The sequence below is a fragment of the Tenrec ecaudatus genome, chromosome 8, assembly GCF_050624435.1.
Source record: "Tenrec ecaudatus isolate mTenEca1 chromosome 8, mTenEca1.hap1, whole genome shotgun sequence".
NCBI classification, from domain to species: Eukaryota; Metazoa; Chordata; class Mammalia; order Afrosoricida; family Tenrecidae; genus Tenrec; species Tenrec ecaudatus.
In genome coordinates, this window is record NC_134537.1 from 44,204,955 (window position 1) to 44,226,511 (window position 21,557).

The window sequence follows — 21,557 nt, forward strand, 5'->3', positions numbered from 1 at the left end:
CTTCCTCCCCCAGAAAAGAGGGGCCACTCAGAGGGCTCAGGGAATGTCCCCAAGGGGGCTGACATGCCCCACCTTTCGGGACATGGGGTGGCTGGCTGCCACCCTCCCTCTCCCAGTCCCCCTCCTCTTGGGGCTGCCCCGAGGCAGAGGGTCAGCAGCCTGTGGGGAGGTGGGGGCAGGCCTGCCCTCTCCTCACGGCCCTCTTTCCGGCCCCAGTTCACGTGCAACCCGCAGGACCTGTTCGGCTGCCTGGCAGACGAGCACAACGTCAGCGCCAGCCAGATCGACGCCTGCCACGTGGTGGAGTCGGCCTACAACTACAGCCTGGGCGAGGAGCGGGGCTTCTGCGGCAGCCCCTGGCCCAACTGCAACTTCCCCGAGGTAGGTCCTGGGCGGGCGGGGAGGGCAGGCAGGGCTCAGAGGGAGGGCCTCCTCTCCACAGCCGAGGCCTGGGCTGCTGCAGACACACCACCCCAGGCTGCATTCCTGTAGTGCCCTGGGAACCAAGAGCAAGGCTCAGCCCCTTCCATGCTATGAGAAAAAGAACACAGCCATGGTCCTTTCACGCGAACCAGCCCCACCACGTGTCTGTCGGTGTGTCGCACCGCGGTGGCTGGTGTGTTGCCTTGACGCTGGAAGCTCCGCCCCTGGTATTTCAACGACCAGCAGCGTCACCCAGGTTTCAGCAGGGCTTCCGGACTAAGAACAGACAACGAACAAGGAGGGGCTGCCCACTTTGGGGGAAGGAGCCACTGTGGAAGCGTGGCGGCATTGTCAGACACTGAACGCTGGCTGAGCTCATGGGCCCAAGAGGGGACCCCAGGTGGGACTGACTCAGCGGCACTGAACCAGGACAGCAACATGAGTCCCGCCCAGTGCTGGGGCTTCCCATCTGCCTGTATTCCTGTCACCCTGAGCACAAGCCTAGGGCGGGGGTTCCGCCGGCTCGCTTCCCACAGACGAAGAAGCAGGCACAGAGAGGATTCGTGCTTTGCCCGAGGCTGTGCAGGAGCAGGAGTGGCCCCAGTGCCAACGCCCAAGTCATCTAGGCCGAGTTTGTGCCGGAATCCTCGGTCTTGCCCGAGCCCGTCCGTTTAGGAAAGATGGGGTGCCCCTGTCCTTCGTACACCGTTGAGGTGGTGCTGCCTGTGCCGTGATCGAGTTTTACTCAATTCCCATCCCTCCAGAAAGCAGCCTCGGGCCCACAGAACTGCAGGTATAAGAGCAGTACCGAGGACACTCCCTGGGGAGAGGCTGCGGTGTGCCCGGGGCTGCCTGCCCGCTGCTCTGTGGTGCCCGCGCCTCCTTCCACCTGGTGGGACCTGTAGGTGGTGGCTGCCCTGGGAGTGTGCCCTTTCTGGGGAGAGGGCCCATGGCCCACAACAAGGGTCTGTGGGTGAGCACAGCACACACACACACACACACACACACACACACCTGCCCCTCATCTCTCTCACCTCAGTGGGAAGCGCCCGGATAGCCAGCTAGAGAGGCAGCACCGAGCTCATCAGGCAGCCAGAGCATTGGTCCCAGCCTCCCTCACGCTGCCCCCTCCCTGCTTCCTCCCTGGACAAGAGCCCACAGGAGCAGGCGCATCCTGAAGCCTGTGTGCTGAAGACCAGTGGTCATTTATGGTCTCTCTGCCCCTTGGTGGTCGCTTAGCTCATGAAGGGACCCGAGTGACTGTGGAGGCAGCAGGGTGGGGTGTCCGGGCCTGTTCTGGCTCCTCCTTCTTGGGGGAGAAGGGTGGCTGGTCTCCATCTTCAGCCCCCATCTTCAGCCCCCCCGAGGGTCACAGAGCCCTGGAGCTGCCTCCCCCCTTGGGTTGCTCCAGCCTTAGCAACTCCGCCCTGGCTCTGAGCCCCTTGTATTCCTGGGCCCAGAACCTGAGTCGTAATCCAGCGGTGGGAATCGCCCAAGGACAGGCAGCTGGGGCTCTGGGCCTGCGGTGTCTGCTCCCGCCCCTGTGTTGTGGCTGGTGCTGCCTGGCACCCCCATATTCTGCACACCCCCACCCCCATCTAGTCGCCAGGAGCTCCTGTAGGCATGGGAGTTGTGCACCACAGCCCCCCTGGCAGCCCATGTGTCCCCTCGCCCAAGACAGAGGCAGTGGCCCCTAAGCATCCCGGTGTCTGGCCCCAGAATCATGGGAGCTCAACAGGAAAGGAAGCATGATAGAGGAAAGCGGCGCATCTGGGATTTAGGTCAGGGAACACCACCATGGGAGGGGGTCTTGGACGTGGCGTGGTCTGGCTGCTCCATCACCAGAGGAGGGAAGTGAGGGGGAGGGGAGGGGTGAGATGCCCCGGAGTCAGATCAGAGTCCCTCACGGGAATCTGCCACAGTTTGGATTCCAGGATTTCCCCATTAAGAAGGTGACCCTAAAGCCCCGGTGAAGTCCAGGGCAGCACCCGAGGGACCACGAACAAGGCAGCGATGGTGCTGCAGTCAAGGGGGCCGCCACAGTGAGCCGGATAAAGATGGACAGCCATTCAGCTGCCGCCACTTGAAGCCAGTCCAGGGGGGGGCCCCACACGAGCTGGGCAAGCCGCTCTGAGCCTTCCAAGTGGCCACCGGGCATGCCGGGGTGGTGCACCCCCTGGTTGAGGGGGCCGGGCACCGGCAGTGGTGCCATCTCGTCACGCCTTGTCGCATGTTGGGTATGGCTGTGAGTGCCATGGGAGACGCTCAGCCCACATCTGCCTGACATCCTCCTGGGTTGGCCCCTTGGACCACTCTTTAGACTTGAGGGGGCCCCATCTTCTGTGATTGCCACGGGGACCTCGAGAGATAGGGCAGTGTCTATTTTACAGATGGGGAAGACACTGAGGCTCGGGTGGTTGAGTCAAGAGCCCAACCCCACACCTAGGCCGCAGTGGACCAGGGAGGAACCCCGGCTCTGCGGGAGCCTGGAGCTCGGCTCCAAGTGGGGCGCACTTGACCAGAAGCCGCATCTCCCACCCACCACCCCTGTTGGCACGCTGGCACCAGCAGACTCCCCGGCCCATGTGGCCTGCTAGTAGGGGAGTGTCGGGCTGGGGCGGGCCCGGCGCTGACTCTGTTTCTCTCTTTGCCCCCCCCCCGGCCCCCCCACAGTACTTCACCTACAGCGTGCTGCTCAGCCTGCTGGCCTGCTCCGTGTTCCTGCAGATCAGCTGCATCGGGAAGCTGGCGCTCATGCTGGCCATCGAGTTCATCTACGTGCTGGTCGTCGAGGTGCCCGGCGTCTCGCTCTTTGACAACGCTGACCTGCTGGTCACCGCCAACGCCATGTACGGGCGACGGCCGCATGCACCCCGGGGAGGCGGTAGGAGCGGCGGGTTCCAGGCCCGGGGGCTGCTGGAAGGGACTTGGGCAGGTAGCGTCCTGTCCTCCCCAGCTCTGGCCAGAGCTGTTTTGATGGCGTGGCACAGCCGGGCATCTTGCCCCCGTGGAGGAAGTGGCCACAGGCCTCCATTTTCCCACTCACTCCACCTCCAGCCTGAAGGAGTTCTTCCTTACTTGCTGAGGAGGCCTCGGAGGGACGATTTGCATTGAATCCCAATCGCCTGTTGGCAGCTCAGTAGGAGCCCTCGTGGTGGGGTGTGGTCCGCAAGGTGTGCAGTTAGAAACCACTAGCAGCCCCGCGGGTAGGGGAAAGACTGGGCGTTCTGTTCCTGTGAAGGGTTACAGAGCCTCGGGGACCCGCAGGGAGGTCGCTGTGAGTCAGCACTGGCAGTGAGTTTGGTTAGTAGCACCTCGGGCTGAAGGGTCCAAGTCGAACAGAACCAGGCAGCAGGCGGGAGTGCTGGGCGCAGAGAGAGCCCCTGTCGTTTGCAAACTGTGCCCCACCTGGACCACACACTCCCTTTCCTTGCCCATCCCCATGGCACCCAACAAAGGGGGCAGGGCATCACGGGAGGGCGGGCAGTGTGTGCACTGCTCAAAGGCTCCTGGCCCTGGCCCTCCCTCTGGGCTGTGTCTGCCTTAAGTGGGCACCTTTCCCCCACAAGAGGCAGGGCGGTCACCTACCTCCTCAGGAGCCTGTGTCTTCTCCTCCCTGGAGGTAGGGTGGTCTCCGACCCCCGAAGGCTCAGGCTGACTGAGAGGTTTAGCCACACCGCCAGGAGGTGGTGAATGAGCCCGGTGCCCTCTGGGCTGCGGATTTCCAAAGCAGGTGCCTGGGAGAGAGGCAGGAGCTCTGACCTTGTTAGGGTTGGTGAGCCTCACATTTCCTGCGGCAACATGGGCGTAACCACGTGCAATAAAGTCCCGTTCCCCGCCTTACAAACTCCACTGCCCCTGCGGGAGATACACGCCAGGAAGGTCTGTGTCCGTGAGCTCTGATGGGAGGCACGGAGCCCCAGGCCCGCTCCAGGAGAAGCAGGCGGCAGCATGGGCTGGCTCCGGGCAGATGAAGGGGTGTCTAGCCTTGGCAGGGCACAGCCTCGGTCTTGTTGGGGGCCCAGGTCGAGGAGGGACCAGGGTGGTGAATGCACTTCTGAGCCAGTGTTATTTGTCCTGTACGATTCATGGGGCACCAGCGTTGCCCCATTAACCAGTGTTAAGCGTCTAATGCAGTGACATTCCAGACAGTCCCATGCTTCACCATGTCGCTGCTGTCTGTTTCCAAAATGTTTTCATCACCCCAAAAAGAGAAACTCAGTCCCCGTGAAGTACTACCTCCCCGTCCTTCCTCCTTGCGACCCGTGGGGACCTCTCCTCACCTTCCTCTCGCTAGGGCTCTTCCTGTTCGAGACACTTCATATAAGGGGACCATACGATATTTGTCCAGGCGGGGGTGGGGGATAATTTCATTCAGCATGCTGTCTGCATGGTCCGACCAGGCCTGGACTTGGCGGTCCCTTTTGTGTTACAGTGGACTGGTTTTGCTCATTTGCTCGCTCATCTGTGGATGGGCTCCCGGGTTGCTTCCACCGTTTGGTGCTTGGAGCGGTGGATTTTGCGCCCCCCGCCCCCCAGCCTCTCCTTTCCCACTACTGAGGGGGGCTACAATGAATGGAGGTTGTTTCTGGGCTCAGGCCCCGGCTTGGGGTCAAGGGCAGTGCTGTTGGAGAGAGACACACTTGGCACTGGCCACACATGCAACTTCCTGTTTCCTAGCAGCCTGGGCACCTGTCTTAGAGATTGACAGCCTCAGACCCACTCTGTGGGGCCGTTCCACTCTGGAGCTTACAGGGTCACTGACCACACGTCGGCGTTGACTCAAGGGCAGTGAGCTGGTTGCTTGGTTGGTTTGAGAAGCCTGGGTGTCACTGGTTCCATGTGGGGCTGCTAACGGCCAGGTCAACGGTTCGAAACCACCAGCTGCTTGGAGGGAGAAAGACAAGGCTTCCTACTCTCATGAGCGTGACAGCCTCAGAGACTCACGTGGGCAGTCCTACCTTGTTGTGTAAGGTGACTGTGAGGTTTTGTGTCTTAAGCAGCCTGGACAGAGGCAGCTCTCCAAGTACGGACTCCCCTGGAGGAAAAGGAGCCCCATCGCCCGCAGACTCCACCCAGCATGAGCCTTTGAGCAGTGTACACCGGCCCACCCATCTGTGGAGGCCCGGGCTTCCTGGCTGGGTGCTGTGAGGAGGAGGAAGGACAGGGCATGCCCAAGGGCTGGGTCAAGGCTGGGCACAGGCCTGATTCATTTAAGATCTATTCTTTATTACCAAATTTTTCTACCTATAAAAAACATCAAACCCGCCGTGAGATGGTGTACACATCTTCCTATAAGGATAGGTGAGAGGTGCCCCTCCTCCATCCATCATTTTCCACACGACTTTCCTCACACGCTGGTTCTGATAGGACCACCCACGTGCCCGGGTGTAGTCCTGCGCACTCCCTTGGTGGGCAGCACAGAGGCCTGCGGTGGGAGATGGGTGAGGAGATGGATGGTCGTGGTGAACAGGGACGGTCAGGGCTGGGGTTTCTGGGAGCCTCCCATTTCTCGCTGAAAACTGCCGAGCATTCATGGACTGGGGAGTTGGGGGGCAGCAGGGTGGGCCCTGGGGCAGTGAGGGGCTCTCACCGCCTTATGCAGAAGAGCAGCTCTGAGCAGCCTTCCCCACTTCTCTCCACAGAGAGTTAAACACCAACGGGACCTCCCAGTGGTGAGTTGAAGTTTTCTCCCTGCCCTTCCCTACCCTCCGCATGTAGCAGCCAGATCCCAGCGTTGGGGGGGGGGACCCTCCCAGAAGAGGAAGGAGTTCTAGTTGGGGGACATGCTCCTCTTTTCTTGAATGATCTACACACACACACCCAAGATGGTCACGGTCACAGTGGAGCACAGCAGGCTGCCCGCTCCTGTCAAGGGTTAAGTCTCAGAATCTGAGCCGACAGGCCTGCCCTCCCCTGAGTCTGCACTGACTCCCATGCACACCGGAATCATCCTTCTCACAGTCTGGGAAATGTGGGTACTCCACCTGACAGACAAGGACCCCGAACTTCAGAGAGGCCAAGGGTGACTGTGTCTTCTGCCAATGTCTTTCCCATTGGGAAGGACCCAGGTGCCATGTTTCAGAAGGGCCACACTTGTCCCTGATGTGACCATTGGGGAGCCTATGCAGGAGGGGTCCCTAGGGGAAAACAGGGGCCACCAGCCAGAGAGGCGCCTGGCAGGTGGCACATCTCAGACAGATTTTGAGCCAGAAGGTGTGGAGGGGAGGCAGCTGCAGGGGAGTGAGAAGAAAGGCTGGGGGTCAGGTGGGCACTTGGAACCTGACATGAGGACTCCATCCCCCCCACCCCCCCACCCTACAGCCCTGAGCACGCAACCAAGGTGGCGCTGAAGGTGGTGACGCCCATCATCCTCTCCGTCTTTGTGCTGGCCCTCTACCTGCACGCCCAGCAGGTGGAGTCCACTGCCCGCCTCGACTTCCTCTGGAAACTGCAGGTGGGTGACCCTGAGAGGGCGCCAGTCATTCTAACCACTCAGTGCCCCGTTTCCAGCGTGTCCCTAGGCTGAAAGGGCAGCTGGCAGGAAGGTCACACCTACCAACTGGACTCACCTGGCCTCTGAGGACGGCGGGTGGGAGACGGGTGGGCAGAGCTACGGGCCTCGTCCTGCAGAACTCTGGTCCAGGACTCCCAGTCAGGTGTCCCAGGCTGCCAGGAGTGGGATGGGCCATGAGCAGGGCGGCCAGATGTGTTCTTAGCAGCCTCAGGGACAAGGCCAGGCCCTGAGCCACGGGCAGTTTGCTCTCCCTCCTGCTGGACTCAGGGAGGCAGCGTTGGGCGGGCACTCGGCCACTTCTCACAGACAGGCAGCACCTACAGGGAGAGCCAGGCCCCTATGGGAATTCTACCTGCAGCCAAATAGAAAGGCCTCTACATTTCATTAGCGAGGGCTCTGGCAGGCCGGCACTTTTTCCGTGCAGTCCCTCCCGGCTCAAGTGCTCCCCTGACCTGTTTGCCACTGAGCCCGGGTGGCACAGTGGGTGAAGTGCAGGGCCACTCACCACAAGGCTGCCCTTCAAACCCGCCTGCTGCTCTTCAGAAGGAGGAGGAGGCTGTCTGCACCAGGCAGGAGCAAGGCCACTCCATCCCACAGGGTCACTGTGAGCAGGGACTGACCCCAGAGCAGGGTTTGGCTTGGCGGGAGGGTACACGTCCAGCAGAGGGCACGCAGCACGTAGACACAGGTAGGTCAGTGACAGCGCCACCTTTCTTTCACCACAAAGGCCCCTTGACTGGGGAGGGAGCGTGAGCACAGGCTCCACCTGCCCGGTGGGTCCCAGGGTCCCAGCTGGGGAAGAAGCCAAGTCAAGCTCTCTCCCTGAAGCCGCTGCCCCCCACCCCACCCCCCGGCACTGCCTGGCTTTGCTTGGAGTGAGTCGGCTGTGGTGGGAAGCAGGGAGACTTGCCAAGACCCATAGATGGGATTTCCCGGTGGGGTCAGCCGGCGAAGGTGGCACTGCTCAGCTTTCGGGGTCTGAGACTTAGAGGCTAACGGCCAGCAGAGGGGCATCCATTCCTCTGACCTGCCGCCCTGGCCGAGTCTTGGGCAGGCAGGATCTCTAAGGCTGCTGCTCCCTGGGATTTCTTCCTTCTGGGGCGTAGGGACCCAACTTACTTGATCTGCCGCCCCCTGGCAGTTAAACAACTCTGTCCTCTAGCCCATGATCCTGGGTAAAATATAGGGGTCTGCTCTTGCAGGTCCCCCCTCCCCATCATGCCAGCGCTCCCCAAGGGGTAGCACTGCTCACCTGCTGTGGGAAACACTGTTCTAGATACACATCCTCCGCCCCTTGGCTTCCCCACGGGCAGGCAAGGGGAGAGACCCTCATTACCATCGAGTGCACCCCACCCCGAGGGGCCAACCCTGCCTTTCCCTGCTGCCGCACTCCGGATTGCTAGTACAGTGGAGGACAGGCTTGTGATGGTGCCCTTCCAACTCAGGGAGCGCCCCCTCTTCCTCCTCCCTGGCCCTCGGCGGCTGCATGTGAGGTCTTCCCTCACAACACACCCATAGCCCGAGGGCCACATCTAAGGGTCCCCCTTCAACGGGGCAAGCTCTGTCCTCGCAAACACCCTCCTGTGGGGATTGCCACCGGCGCGGGCTCTTCGCAGAGAACGGCCTAGAGCGGAGGGTAGAAAGCCAAGGAAGCGGTGAACCCCCAGGTGCTGGGTGGACGGGCTGACTTGTTCCAAGTGGCACTGCCCCCCCAACCTTCCCGCTGCCTCCCCCTTGACGGGTCCCCTGCCCCAGGCCACGGAGGAGAAGGAGGAGATGGAGGAGCTCCAGGCCTACAACCGGCGGCTGCTGCACAACATCCTGCCCAAGGACGTGGCCGCCCACTTCCTGGCCCGCGAGCGCCGCAACGACGAGCTCTACTACCAGTCGTGCGAGTGCGTGGCCGTCATGTTCGCCTCCATCGCCAACTTCTCCGAGTTCTACGTGGAGCTCGAGGCCAACAACGAGGGCGTCGAGTGCCTGCGGCTGCTCAACGAGATCATCGCCGACTTCGACGAGGTGGGCGCAGGGCCAGGTGCGGGTGCGGGCCCTGATGCGGGCACCAGGCGAGGTGCGGGCACGGACTGGGCAAGGTGTGGGCACGGGGCGAGGTGTGGGCATGGGCCGGCCGGTTGAGCCCCCAGAGCACGGGTCTGTGACAGGGCAGTGACAACAGTCGCCTGGCCATGTGCCAGGCTGTGCTAAGTGCCCTGTGAGGATCCCGTCAACCACCGTCACGTTGCAGAGGAGGGACTGAGGGCAGGAGGGCAGCCGGCCTCGCCTCATCACCCAGCCAGTACACGGAAGGGCTGGGGCTTCAGCCCAGGCTGTGGGAATTTGGAGTCTGTGCTCAACTGCCCCAGCAGTTCCCTGCCTGGCCGGACTTGCTGAAACCTACCCTATTACCCACCGGTCCGCAGGGTCATTGGGCTGGACAGGGCCCAGGGCCTGGGAGCCGTGGCCAGTGTCTGTGCCCGGGGCTTTGAGAGGTCAAAGGGGGAGGAGCTTCCACTTGAAAAGAAGGGGCAGAACCAAAGCAGGAAAACAACTACGTGCCAGGCCCTGGGCCCACGGAGCCAAGTGGGCATCCTCAGCCCTTGGCACTCACCAAGCATGAGTGTGGGGAGGGCCGCCCAAGCAGGACTATGGTCTGGGGCACGAGAGGAGAGGGGTGAGGGGCCGGGACCCAACGGTGTCAGAAGACCCTGTGTCCCTGAGGCAGTGGGGTAACCAGGGCAGGCTGTCATGGTCCAAGGGGGCTTCCACCAGGGTCTGGAGAGGAGAAGGGAGACGTCGCTGGGTGGGATTCAGCCTGAGCCAGCACAGGAGAAGGTGACCATCCAGCCCCTGCTGGGGTGAAGGATGCAGGGGTGACAAGTGACCTTGCCCCAAAAGCTCATGGGTGTGGAGTGGGCAGGGAGCCCGTGGTCACTGGACTTGGATGAGCAGAGCTAGGAAGAGGCCTTGCTCTGTTGGGAGTCATAGGGGCTCACCAGGGACCAGACTGTGGCCCTTCCCCAACCACCCTCTCTCCACTGGGGACCTCAGCGCTCCAGACTTGGAGGTGACCCAGGCTTGGCCCTGTTCCCCCCAGATCATCAGTGAGGACCGATTCAGACAGCTGGAAAAGATCAAGACCATTGGCAGTACCTACATGGCCGCCTCGGGCCTCAACGATACCACCTACGACAAGGTGGGCAAAAGCCACATCAAGGCTCTGGCCGACTTCGCCATGAAGCTGATGGACCAGATGAAGTACATCAACGAGCACTCTTTCAACAACTTCCAGATGAAGATTGGTGAGCCTGGGCCTCGGGCAGGCTGGGCGCTACGGGAGGGGGAGACCCTGTGGCAGAGGGGAGCAGGCTCCCTCCTGAGTGCAGCAGAGGCTGACAGGAGGGTGTGTATCTCCAGATGGGATGGGGCATAGACCACTCCCAGCAGACTCCTCCCTGGCCTGGTGTTGGGTGCCTTCTGGATCAATCAGTGTAAGGGGACATGAGCCAGGCACCCGACTCCGGAGCTCCAGCTGGGAAGCCTTTCTGGACTTACACCAACCAACTGCTGTCTCCCTTCACCCACTTTTCTGTTATCTGCCCCCCTAGAAGGGGCTTATATGTCACTCATTGTGATTGGTTCCCCCTTTCTCCCCCAACCTTTCCCTTCCCCTTCCCGCCCCTCCCCCTGCCCCCGGTATCACTACTCTCACCACTGGTCCTGAGGGGTTCATCTGACCTGGATTCCCTGTGTTTCCAGTTCCTATATGTGCCAGTGCACATCCTCTGGTCTGGTCAGATTTGTAAGGTAGAATTGGGGTCATGATAGTGTGTGGGGGGAGGAAGCATTTAAAGAACTAGAGGAGAGTTTATGTTTAGTCGCAGCTATACTGCACCCTGACTGGCTCATCTCCGCCTTGTGACCCTTCTCTTTAAGTGATGTCCAGTTGTCTACAGATGGGCTTTAGGTCTCCACTCCACCCTCCCTCTCGTTGACATCAGTATGCTTTTAGTTCTGGGTCTGGGGTGCCTGAGCAGCATTGCACTGGAAGGTGTTTCAGCTCCACTTCATAAACGAGAGGCAGAGAAACGGAAACACTTAGTGTAGGTTAAGAATTAAAGGTATCGACACGTTGCACATTCTTAGATCTGCAAACTTACAAGAAAACTGAACCCAGAGTCTAAAATAAAATTAATAAAATGGATTTTTAAAAACCAAGCCCGAAGAGAACACGGTCCTGGGAAATCGGCTGCGAAGCGGTATTTTTCACTCTCGGAAAGTGTCCCCTTGACCGGAAAATGGGGGGGGGGGCTGAGGAGCTGCAGTGCTTCCTCTCCTCCTCCCGTCTCTGCCACATGACTTCCGGCTTCTGTGGCAAACGCCTCCACTCTCGTTCGACGGCCTCGTGGGGAGTTTCGCACACACCTGTGTGGTGTTGGGGGGCTCCAGCAGGGTTTTGTGGAGAGGGGTGTTCTGAGCAGAGGCTCCGGCGAGGGCTGCTTTCAAATCAGAGTTGTATTCTCACTCAGAAAACCTTTGACTACACACACCCCAACAGACTTGGCAAATTTCAAGCCTGTAGAAGAGTTGAAAGCAGAAACCCCACTGCTGTCAAGTGAATTTTGACACACGGATCCCCTATCAAGCCACCAAGTTGATTCTGATGCGTGGCAACACTCTATAGGGTTCCCAAGGGCTTGCGATATTGGGGAGCAGAAAGTCTCATTTGGAGTGACTGGTGGGATTGAACCGCCCACCTCCTGGTTCGCTGTCACCGAGGTGATTCCAACTCATAGGACAGCGTGAAACTGTTCCAAGGGGTTTCCAAGGCTGTGGTCCCAGGGAGCAGGCGGCCACAGGTTTCTCTCTCCTCTCTCTCTGAGTGACCAGGGAGTGCGAACCACCATCTTTCGGGTGTCAGCGGGGTGCTATCGCGACGTCACCAGGGCTCCGCTGGGGAAAGCATCCTGCCGGGAGATCAATACTTACACTTGCTTGCCCTGCCCCGCTGCAGACAAAGATGGTCTCCGGATTATGCCCCTGAGCTTATTGTCCTGTAAAGTCCCTTTTTGTCCTTATAGTTAGTTCTCTTCCCCAAGACACAGAATGTGGGTTATTTTTTTAAATGGACGCTTTGCTGGGCGCAGTGTTTCCTTGTCCTCCTAAGGGTTCTGGTGGGAGGACGGAGGCTTTCTGAAGGAGGGGACCTTTGTTCTATTCAACGTGTCTGTGAACTGCCCCCTCTCCGGTATGTGTGACACCACGAATGACTCCCGTTGCAGGTGTTTTAAAGGAATAACAGCATAAAGCCTGGTCGAACCGTTCTCAAAAGCCACTCGGGGATGGTCGGCTTGCTAGAAGCCAAGATGGTGGTTACTCATCCTCAGGAGGCCTCGCTGGCTGCTTGAGGGTCAAAAAGTGGACTTTCTCTGATCCAGCTGGCGTGTGTAGCCACAGTCAAGGGGCTCAGGGCACCCGAGCAGTTTGCCATTGGCATTGACTACTGGAAAGCCAAATGGGCCAGTGGGAAGTCTGCTGCAGCTAAAGCAGTTGTTGGCATTGCTGTCTGCACTTTAGTCATGGCCAAGGGCAACGGTGCCGTTCGTTCTCCCTTTTTCACCTTTTCAGTTTTCTTTTCACTTACTCTTGACCGGTCGTTTCCCAGCGTGCCATCTTTGGGGAGTGAGCGGTAGGAGCGGGCAGCTTTGTTCATCCATGCGCTGGAATGCCCACAGTGAGGCCTGGGTCTGGAGGGACAGAAGCCACTCAGAGCTCGGTCTGGTCAGTGGGGTGGACAGTCCACCCAAATGGCCATAGCATTTGGGGTGAAAAGCCATCTGTGGCTTGACAGGACCCTCAAAGGGGATAGAATTTTGAGGGCTGGTGGCATTGCTGTCTAAGGGAGGGGCCCGAGGAGCTTCTCCGGGGTCTAGTCTATCTCCTCCACTCATGTGCACTTGAGCCACACTGGGGCTTAGCCAGAGCCAGTGTGAGAGCGACAATTCATGTACCGGGAGGGAGCACCCGGGGATGGAGATATGGCAGGAAGCATCTATAGCAGTGGTTCTCAACCTGTGGGTCACGACCCCTTGAGGGGGGGTTGTTGAACAACCTTTTCACAGGGGTCACCCGATTTATAACAGTAGCAAAATTACAGTGATGAAGTAGCAATGAAAATAATTTTATTACTGGGGGTCACCACAACATGAGGAACTATATTAAAGAGTCGAGGCATGAGGAAGGTTGAGGACCACTGATCTATAGTATGCCTGCCAGAGCCCGATGCATGAGGGCATGACGGAGTCCAGAAACAATGGGGTGGGGGTGCTTTGGGCAGGAGAGACAAGGCCAAGGCTCAGAGGCAGGATCACCCCGTGTTGCCTAGGGTGGGACAGTAGATGCGCTAGCGCAGAGGTGCTTGGGAGAGAAAGTGGTCCAGGCACTGGGCAGTGACTGGAGGACAAGGCCACAGGGGCAGTGGGTGGTGGGCAGAGCTAGCATTCGGCTTTTCTTGTGGATTGTGGAGTTGAGAATATACGTAGTAAGACATACACTAGTTTGACCGTTTCTATGTGGACAGTCCCGTGGCTCTGACCATGGTCCGTGGATGGTGACACTATCCTCCCCCTCTTCATCCTGGTGTTCCTTGCTCTTGGCTTGAGCTCACTGCCCCTAAGTCTCCTGCCCACTCTTTCAAGTTGCTGCTGTCAATTTGATCCACACGGATCGGTCATAGCGCACCAAGCCCAAGGCAGACATTCTTCACTTGTTCGTTGGTTCCAAGAAGGCTCCAGGGTATGTTTTGGATGACCTCAGGGCAGTAGTTTGAGAGGTCCACCCAGGCTCCACGACTCCACAAACTCCTGAGTGTCCCTGAAAGGAGAGAACCAGGAGATTAGAGGGCTGGGCATGGCCGACAGCCCAGAGAGCTCTGTGTCTTCCAGAACTGGAATAAGAACCACCAGTTCAGACGAAAGGCTAATGGAGTCATCCAGGCAAGAGTCGGCCTTGATCTTGATGCTTACTTCTGTCCCCTGCAGGGCTCAACATCGGCCCCGTGGTGGCCGGGGTGATCGGGGCTCGCAAGCCTCAGTATGACATTTGGGGCAACACAGTGAATGTGGCCAGCCGCATGGACAGCACCGGCGTGCCTGACCGCATCCAGGTGAGTGCGGGTGGGTTGCCACCACCACGTCCACATGAGGGGGACCTCTCTAGTGCTAAGTGGGGGCAGGCCATCCACGGCCCCCAGTTAGAAGTCCTGCAGCTCATGCCAGGATGGCCTGGTGTGGGTATGTGTTCCGAGCCTTCAGTACCCTGGACAGATCCTCAGCTCTGAGCAAAGCCCTCTACTGGCCAAGAGCAGGAATTGTGGGAGAGGGCAACCTGCTGGCGAAATCTAGCCGGGTGTGCTAATGGGGAGCGGTGGGGAGGAGGGGAGGGGCACACGTACCCAGACAACACAGGCTCTGGCAGTCAGCAGGATCTTCACCTGGTTCAAGGGGCTGTTTGTGACGGGAGGGAGGGGCGAGGGCAGGCCAGACACGCACACTGCCCGCTTCAGCCTTTGTAGCCGATGCCTGTGTTTCCCAGACCTGCACTCTTCCCTGGCTTCTATGTGTGGCTTGGGTCCTGAACCCCCTCTGACCACCCTGAGGCTGAGGCTGTGGGAGGGCAGCTTGTCTGGCCTCCGTGCTCCCCAAGAGCTCACTGTGGGAACTTCTGGACAAAGGTGCTTGGCCCTGACCAGACCCACCCAGCCTGGTTGGCTTGTGAATGCTCTTTGAGGTGCCTTGTGTTCCCTCCACCAGGAACTGGGGGGTCCTGGGGAAAAGAGGCAAAGGAGGAGTGTGCCTGCATTCCCAATTCCACTGTGCCTCTGACAGGCCTGGGGGACCTGTCAGCACCCCACACTTGCACAGGCCTCCGCCTGCACAAAGCATAGCTCATTCGAAGCCGGGCCCCTTGAAGCACCCCGCGGCGGTTCTTCTCCTCTTCCGTCCTGGTCCCTGACTGCAAGCGGCAGGACGAGTACTGAGGGGCTGTGGGAAGACTGGGCAGGGGGAGCTCTGACTGGATTCAGAACAAGTCCTGGATTCTCTTGGGAGGCATCTGGCTGGCCTGCTTCTCCCCTTCCCTCTGCAGCTACCAAAAGCAAGTTGCCTTTGACTCTGTTCCAAGTCCGGGCAGCCCGTGTGGGAGAGCAGCAGCGAGCTCCACAGCGTTTTCAGGGACTAGTTTTTCAGTAGCTCATCAGGCCTGTCTGCCAAGGGGGAGGGGGGCTCACCTCTCAGCTGAGCCCATTGGATCTTGTTCCCTCTTACTAACCCTTTCTACCACCCAGGGACAGAGCCGCCTATCACCCTCCCCACCTCTTCCGAAAGCCCCAAGCAGAGGCAGGCAACAGACTTGCCTCGAATCCAGACTCTGCCAGCCCTAGCTAAAGAACTTCAGGCAAGAGACTACATTTGCTGAGCCGGAAAGTGATCAGGCTAACCCCATTGAAGAGTTGATGGGGGAAACTGTAGCTCTCAGGTGTACCCGGGGTGACACTCCGGTTTCAGAGAGATGTCTCTACCCACCTTGCATGGAGAGGTGCTGCTCTACCATGGCCTGAGTGCATATTTGGAGCATAAGCCCTGAAGTACCTCACAAAGCACAGCCAGCTGCCCATCAGTCCCTGGGAGTCCCAGTCCTAAGCGAAGGAACTGCTCTTCCACTTGGTGCCAAGGGAAGTACAGGGTTGGGACAGCTGAGGCTGGCCATACTCTGACTGCAGAGCCAGTCCCCCTTTCCCCCACGTGGTTCATGTTAGGTTTCTCAGGTGGGTAATCACTCGGCTCTTGGCTTCACATGAGAAAGAATTCACACTGATGCCTCGTTTGTGATCTAAGTGGGGTGTTGTTTTTTTTTTAAATAAAGGACAGAAGTTTCAAGGTTTACAATCTCAAAAGAGTACCCACCATTTCAGGGAAGCATGCCAAACCGCGCATAAGCTGAGCTGGGGCTCACCACTGAACCCCGTGCACCGCGCAGCACAGCCCAAGCGCAGAAGCGGGATAACAACAAAAGAGGAGCGAATCCTCTCCAATCTGCCACTGACCGGGAGTGGTACGGGGTCCAAGAGAGTAAATGAGGAGAGAGGCTGTGGAGTCCCAACCAGCAGAGTGGAAAGAGGACAGCCTTCCCCAGGCCAGGATATTAAAGATTCTGTCTGGGAGGCATGGCTGATGTTATTGATGGACCTCATTGGCTGAATTAAGCCCACCTGGGTGGGGTCATGAGCTGATCCTAGTTTGGGCCGCCCAGGGGCACCACCCACCTTGCTTGGGTGGGGCCTGAATTGGAGCATACCCAGTTAAAGTCTTTATGGGCTGCTAATATTTGCCAGACTTCTTCTCAATCTCCTGCGCTGGGCCTGTGCAGACATGGGGAGAGACAAGCCCCTCTATCGCTATCCTAACTACCTAACACATCCTCTCGTCTCCTTTGACCCCTCAGGTCACCACAGACATGTACCAGGTGCTGTCCGCCAACACATACCAGCTGGAGCTCCGGGGTGTGGTCAAGGTCAAGGGCAAGGGCGAGATGTTGACCTACTTCCTAAATGGAGGGCCCCCGCTGAGTTAGCAGCTGCCAGCCCCAGTGCCAGGCAGCCTGGCCTCCAGAGAAATGGAAATTGCCTCTTTGTGGGCAGGTGGGACCCCTGCGCTACGGCCCACGGCGCCCGCTGCGCTGGTGAGATTTCCCACTTGGACTCCAGAAGCTGCTGCCGCTCCTGCCCTGGCCAATCGATCGATGGGCAGCAGCCTCGCCACTGGCCCCGGGTGCCAGCGTCCTGCAGGCACCAAGCTGACCAAAGATGTTGCCCTCAGCAGAAGACGCCGCTCCACGGACCGAATCTTGCTGCACGTGGAGGGAGCCACAGTGCGTGGCGCTGCTCGACTGGGCAGCCCGGCGGGCGGGGCGGGGCGCCTGCGCGCGCGCCAGCCAGCCTTGGGCACCCGGCCCGGGCGGCCTACTTCTCCCCGGGAGCCCTGACCACCCCGGCCAGGCCCTGCTCCGTGTGCAGGGGCGTCGGGCGGCAGGGGTGCTGGGTTTGGAAGGACCGCCGCCTTCGTGGCAGCCCTTCTCGCCTCTTTGAGAGGAAGCGGCGCCACTAGCAAGAGGGTGTCTGAGCAGAGTCGTGGTTCCGCGAAAGAGAAAATATTTATTAAACAAAACAAGTTTTTTTCTGTACCCTTCTTTAGACTCTGCTAGTTGTATGCGTGCGAGAGGCACACAAGCCAACGAGGGTCACTTCAGCAGGGTGCCACTTGGGGCTGGGGGAGGGGAGGGCGGGGACCCCCACTTGTCTTTTTTGTATTTTTTATTTTGTATCATTGAGAACCTTGGCGATCTAACAGATAGACCAAATTCTATATTTTGTAAATTCTCTATATTAGAAAACAGCTGTGCACAGCGGGGCGTGTGTGCGCGCGTTCGTCCTGTGCGTCTGTCGGGGTGCGTGCTGGGGTGTGGGCGCGTGTGTTTATGCTGCGACTGGTCTCGCGCGGGACGCCTGCCTCCCTCGCTTCAGAATTGGCAGTTTGGGGACAGTCCAGGGGCAGCCTGAGGTGGCATTCCATGCGGCATAGTGATCTGACAGAGACAGCGTCCCCCCGGACCCCATCCCCATATCACTCCGTGAGTACAGTGCAGATGAATGGGAAGAAAACTCTGAGCAGGTCAAGGTGGGGCCCCGGGCAGCCTCAGCTTCCCAGCGTGTGGCCCCGCCGTGGGCACCGCCTCCTCCCTGTGAAGGTAGGATGGTCGCTGCCTTCCTCGAGGTGGTGACCCCTGCCCAGTGGCGAGTCCAGGGATGGCCTGGCCTCTGCTGGGCCAGTGGAGGCCGGCTTTCCCGTGTAGCCACGCTGCCGGTGAGATGAGCCCCAGGTGTCCGTGCAGCGCTCAGCGAGTGAGGTGGCATGTCCCTCCACCTGCTGGCCAGGCCGAAGGGATGGTAGGGGCCAGCCTCGCAGACCATGGGGCACAGTGGCCGACATTTTGTCTGGTCTAGTTTCGCTTTTTTGGGGGGAAGCAGCAGTTTAAATACACTATGAAAGAGAAGGCTGGTTTCCCTTAACTAAGCGAGAGACGTCTGGAAAACGACGTGCTAAAGCGGAGGTCTTAACCTGGTCGTGCAAAGGTTCCGCGAGCCTATGCCCCGCGCTGGGCACTGCTCAGGGCAGGTAGCCCGGACCCGGGGGCGGAGAGGGGGCAGACCCCAGCCAGCTGCTGAAGCCATCCTGGGACACCCACCTCGCCCACTCTTACTGACCCCAGACCCCGCCTTCCGCCTCGATTGAACACAACCCTGGGGAGCAGCCCGAGGAGCCCCAAACTGCCAAGCCTGCTGCCTCGGGCCCCACGCCGCTCTCCAGGCCCGCTCTTCCTTTTGCTGCCCAGCCGAGTACAGTGTGTGTGCCGAGTTCCTCGTGTCCCCTGTTGGTCCCCGCGGCCTGGCGGGCCTCCCCGAGCCCAGCGGTGACGGTGGCTCCGTGCAGTGCCTGGTCCTCGTTCCCGCTAAGGGGTGTGCCCTCTTTTTATTCCTGCTCTTGGATATGATTATGATTTCCCATGGAAACTGAAAAGTCTATTTAAGTAATTTAACTATTAAACACTTTCACTGGTGATGTGTCCCGGGTTCATTCGCGGCGTGGAGTGGCGGGGGGGACCGGGCATGGGGCCAGTCCAACTGCTCCCTTGGGCGGGGCCCCGGGGAGAGAGACAGCGTGGACCGCCGTCTAGTCCACACCGCATGAGGACACAGCCCCTTCTGTGCCGTCTGCGGCCAGAGGCTCGCCGGTCTTTATTAAAAATGAGCCTTTGAGGCGCCAGACGGACCATGTTCGCGTGCTATGGGGAGAGGGGGGCAACCACAAAAGTTCTGCCAAGACGCCCACCCACCTCACTCCCAGCACGCGGATGCCAGGGTGGGGTGGGGCTCCGTCTATTTTCTCAGCTGGGAATCCTGGGAATCCTATGCCCCAAGACCCTTTAGACGGCGGGCTGTCGCGAGTTAATTGTGACCCTAGAGGACTCAGTGGAACTGCTCCTGTTTCTGAAGCCATCACTTTATTTTTTTAATTGAAAGATCATTTTGTTGGGGGCTCTTACAGCTCTTATAACAAGCCATACATCAATTGTATCAAGCACATTGGTGTATATGTTGCCATTGTTATTTTCTAAGCACTTACTTTCTATTTGAGCCCTTGGTATCAGCTCCTCTTTTTACCACCCTCCTGACCCCTTGATAAATTGTAAATTTTTATTATTTTCATATCTTACACCGTCCGCTGTCTCCCTTCCCCTACGGTTTCTGTTGTTGGTCTCCCTGTGGGATAGGGTGGTTCCTCCTTTCTCCCCTCCTCTCCCCACCTTCCCCCTGCCCTCCTGGTATCGCTACTCCCATTCCTGTTCCTGATTCTGTGTGTCGTAAGCTCTTATCTCTTATCTGTCCCAGTGTACATGTTCCAGTCTACTCTGCAGTGAAAGGCAAGAGCGGGGTCATGATAGTGGCGGGTGAGGAAGCCTCAAGGAACCTGAGGAATAGTATATAGTGTGTGTCTCATCGGTGTTATACTGCACCCTGGTTGACTCATCCCTTCCCTGTGACCCTTCTGTGAGGGGATGGGTTTGGGGTCTCTGCTCTGACCCCCCTCACTCTCAACAATATGGTGTTTGTGGTCTTCTGATGCCTGTTAAACCCAACCCTATCGACACCTCATGATCGCACAGGTTGGTGTGCTTCTTCCATGTGACCTTGTTGCTTCTCTGCTAGATGGCTGCTTGTTTAACTTCATGAGGCTTTAACCCTTTAAGGGCATAGAAAGCCTTGTCTCTCTCTGACAAAGGGGCTGTTGGTTTCAAACTGCTGACCTTTCATTTAGCAACCCTTGTCTAATCTGCTACACTGGTATCCATGCCACACCCTTCAATTGGCCATGGGTGTTCTAGGTGCAAGGCGCCATGCTGGAAGGGAGCAGGCCGGCATGGGTTGATGTTGGTGAGGAACGCAGGGACAGGCTGTGGGGCCAGGAGGGGTGAAGGTTCTCTTAAGACCACACAGCTCTCTCTCCTCTCAAAAGCCTGGTCTCGTGGAAGAGACAGTAGACAGTCTCAGCACAAAGCAGACAGTGTTATCATGCATCTCCTAGGAACTTTATAGAAACAGAGGACTTGCTGGGTCCAGGTGAGCTGGTAAGATGCACACACCAAGGAGGTGTCTTCGTGTTAAGACTCTAAAGTTGCAGTAGTAGCAGCCACCAAGAGCAAACATTCCGGGCTTCTTGGAAGGCTGGAGCAGTCTTTCAGAAACGGCCAGCCCGATACCATGACAGTGGTAGGAGCAAGCCTTGTCAGCACTTGATAGCACCTACCCCTCACAGACCTTCACATTATCTGGCACTCTCCATTGTTGACAAGAGCAACACAATCCACACGGCCTACTTTGTGCCTTACCAACATACAACTGGCAGTGCTACCAGTGCAGGCGTGCTGAGGTTGGGAGTCAACGTGGCCGTCAAGATTCGCTGTGGTTTGGTAGTGATGTCATGAAGCGGCCATGGCTGTGAAGTGTTGGAGTCATCCTCCACTCTGAGATCTTCTGTGGTCACTTCCGTTTTTTGCATCGTGGCATGAGCGACCTGGCCTTTGCAACCTAGTCCGGAAGTAAGGAGTGGGTGTAGAAGAATTTTCTTTCTAGAATTTTCTGTCAAGTAGACTCACTATTTGTTGTCATGGAGTCAATTTAGACTCAGAGAGATCAGAATCCCTGAAGAACTTAAAATACACCTTCTCATTTCCCCAGCCCAGGGACCCTGGTTCTGTAGAAGGAGGGTGTGACTGTGCATTAGTGTCCTGGGGCCACCCTGACAGAGCATCACTGTAAATGCTTTCAACAACAGAAATGTATCGCCTCACCTTTCTGGAGCTAATGGTCTGAATAAAGGGCTCCTGAAGGGCCATGTTCTCTCCAAAGTCCAGGAGAAGATCTTTGCTCATCTCTCAGCTTCTGGTTGTCCCAGGCGCTCCTTGATTTGTAGATGCTTCTTCCCCTGGCTACCGTCACTATCTCCCCTGTCTCTCTTCCACCACTTCGAGCCAATTGCGTGACTGGCATCATAAATAAGGACCACAGATTAAGTGTTGCATAGAAACCAAGTCTGGTGCCCATGGTGTTTTGACCTGAGTTGTAAACAAATAGCTGGGAAGCCAATCCCAAAGCTTTGAATGTGCGCTGCTCTCCAGAGTCTGGACAGTCCTTGGGTCTCCTGAATCGGGCTTCTGAACATTTAAGGAGTGCGAAGAAGCACTGCGGCAAGACTTTGGGAGGGTCGCACTATCAGCTAACCTCTGGAGAGGCCACATGGTCGCAGCAGTAAGGCGCAGATTTGACTGCTTTGCAGGGCATGCCTGGCCCTTACTTACAATGGGCGTTGCCGAGCTGTTGGGACCAGTTCTAAGTCCATGCTCTTTATTTTTAATAATGACACCACTCTGATGGCATTTAGACCCACTCTAGTCGTGAGATAGGTTAGGAAAGAGGCTGGAATGCTTCTACTCCCACAGTCAGTCC

The 21,557-nt window shown here is 58.3% G+C and overlaps 1 protein-coding gene across 1 annotated transcript in view; it reads left to right on the top strand.

The window, feature by feature from the left end:
• The window catches only part of ADCY5 (adenylate cyclase 5), a 178,462-nt gene extending 159,852 nt beyond the window's left edge, over positions 1 to 18,610 (top strand). Inside the window, exons 14-21 of the mRNA XM_075556322.1 lie at positions 217 to 381; positions 3,097 to 3,272; positions 6,069 to 6,098; positions 6,748 to 6,880; positions 8,696 to 8,959; positions 10,035 to 10,239; positions 13,978 to 14,102; positions 16,439 to 18,610. Of these exons, the coding sequence (XP_075412437.1) occupies positions 217 to 381; positions 3,097 to 3,272; positions 6,069 to 6,098; positions 6,748 to 6,880; positions 8,696 to 8,959; positions 10,035 to 10,239; positions 13,978 to 14,102; positions 16,439 to 16,567 (1,227 nt within the window). The 3' untranslated portion in view covers positions 16,568 to 18,610. The remainder of the gene's footprint in view (positions 1 to 216; positions 382 to 3,096; positions 3,273 to 6,068; positions 6,099 to 6,747; positions 6,881 to 8,695; positions 8,960 to 10,034; positions 10,240 to 13,977; positions 14,103 to 16,438) is intronic.
• Positions 18,611 to 21,557: the final 2,947 nt, after the last annotated feature.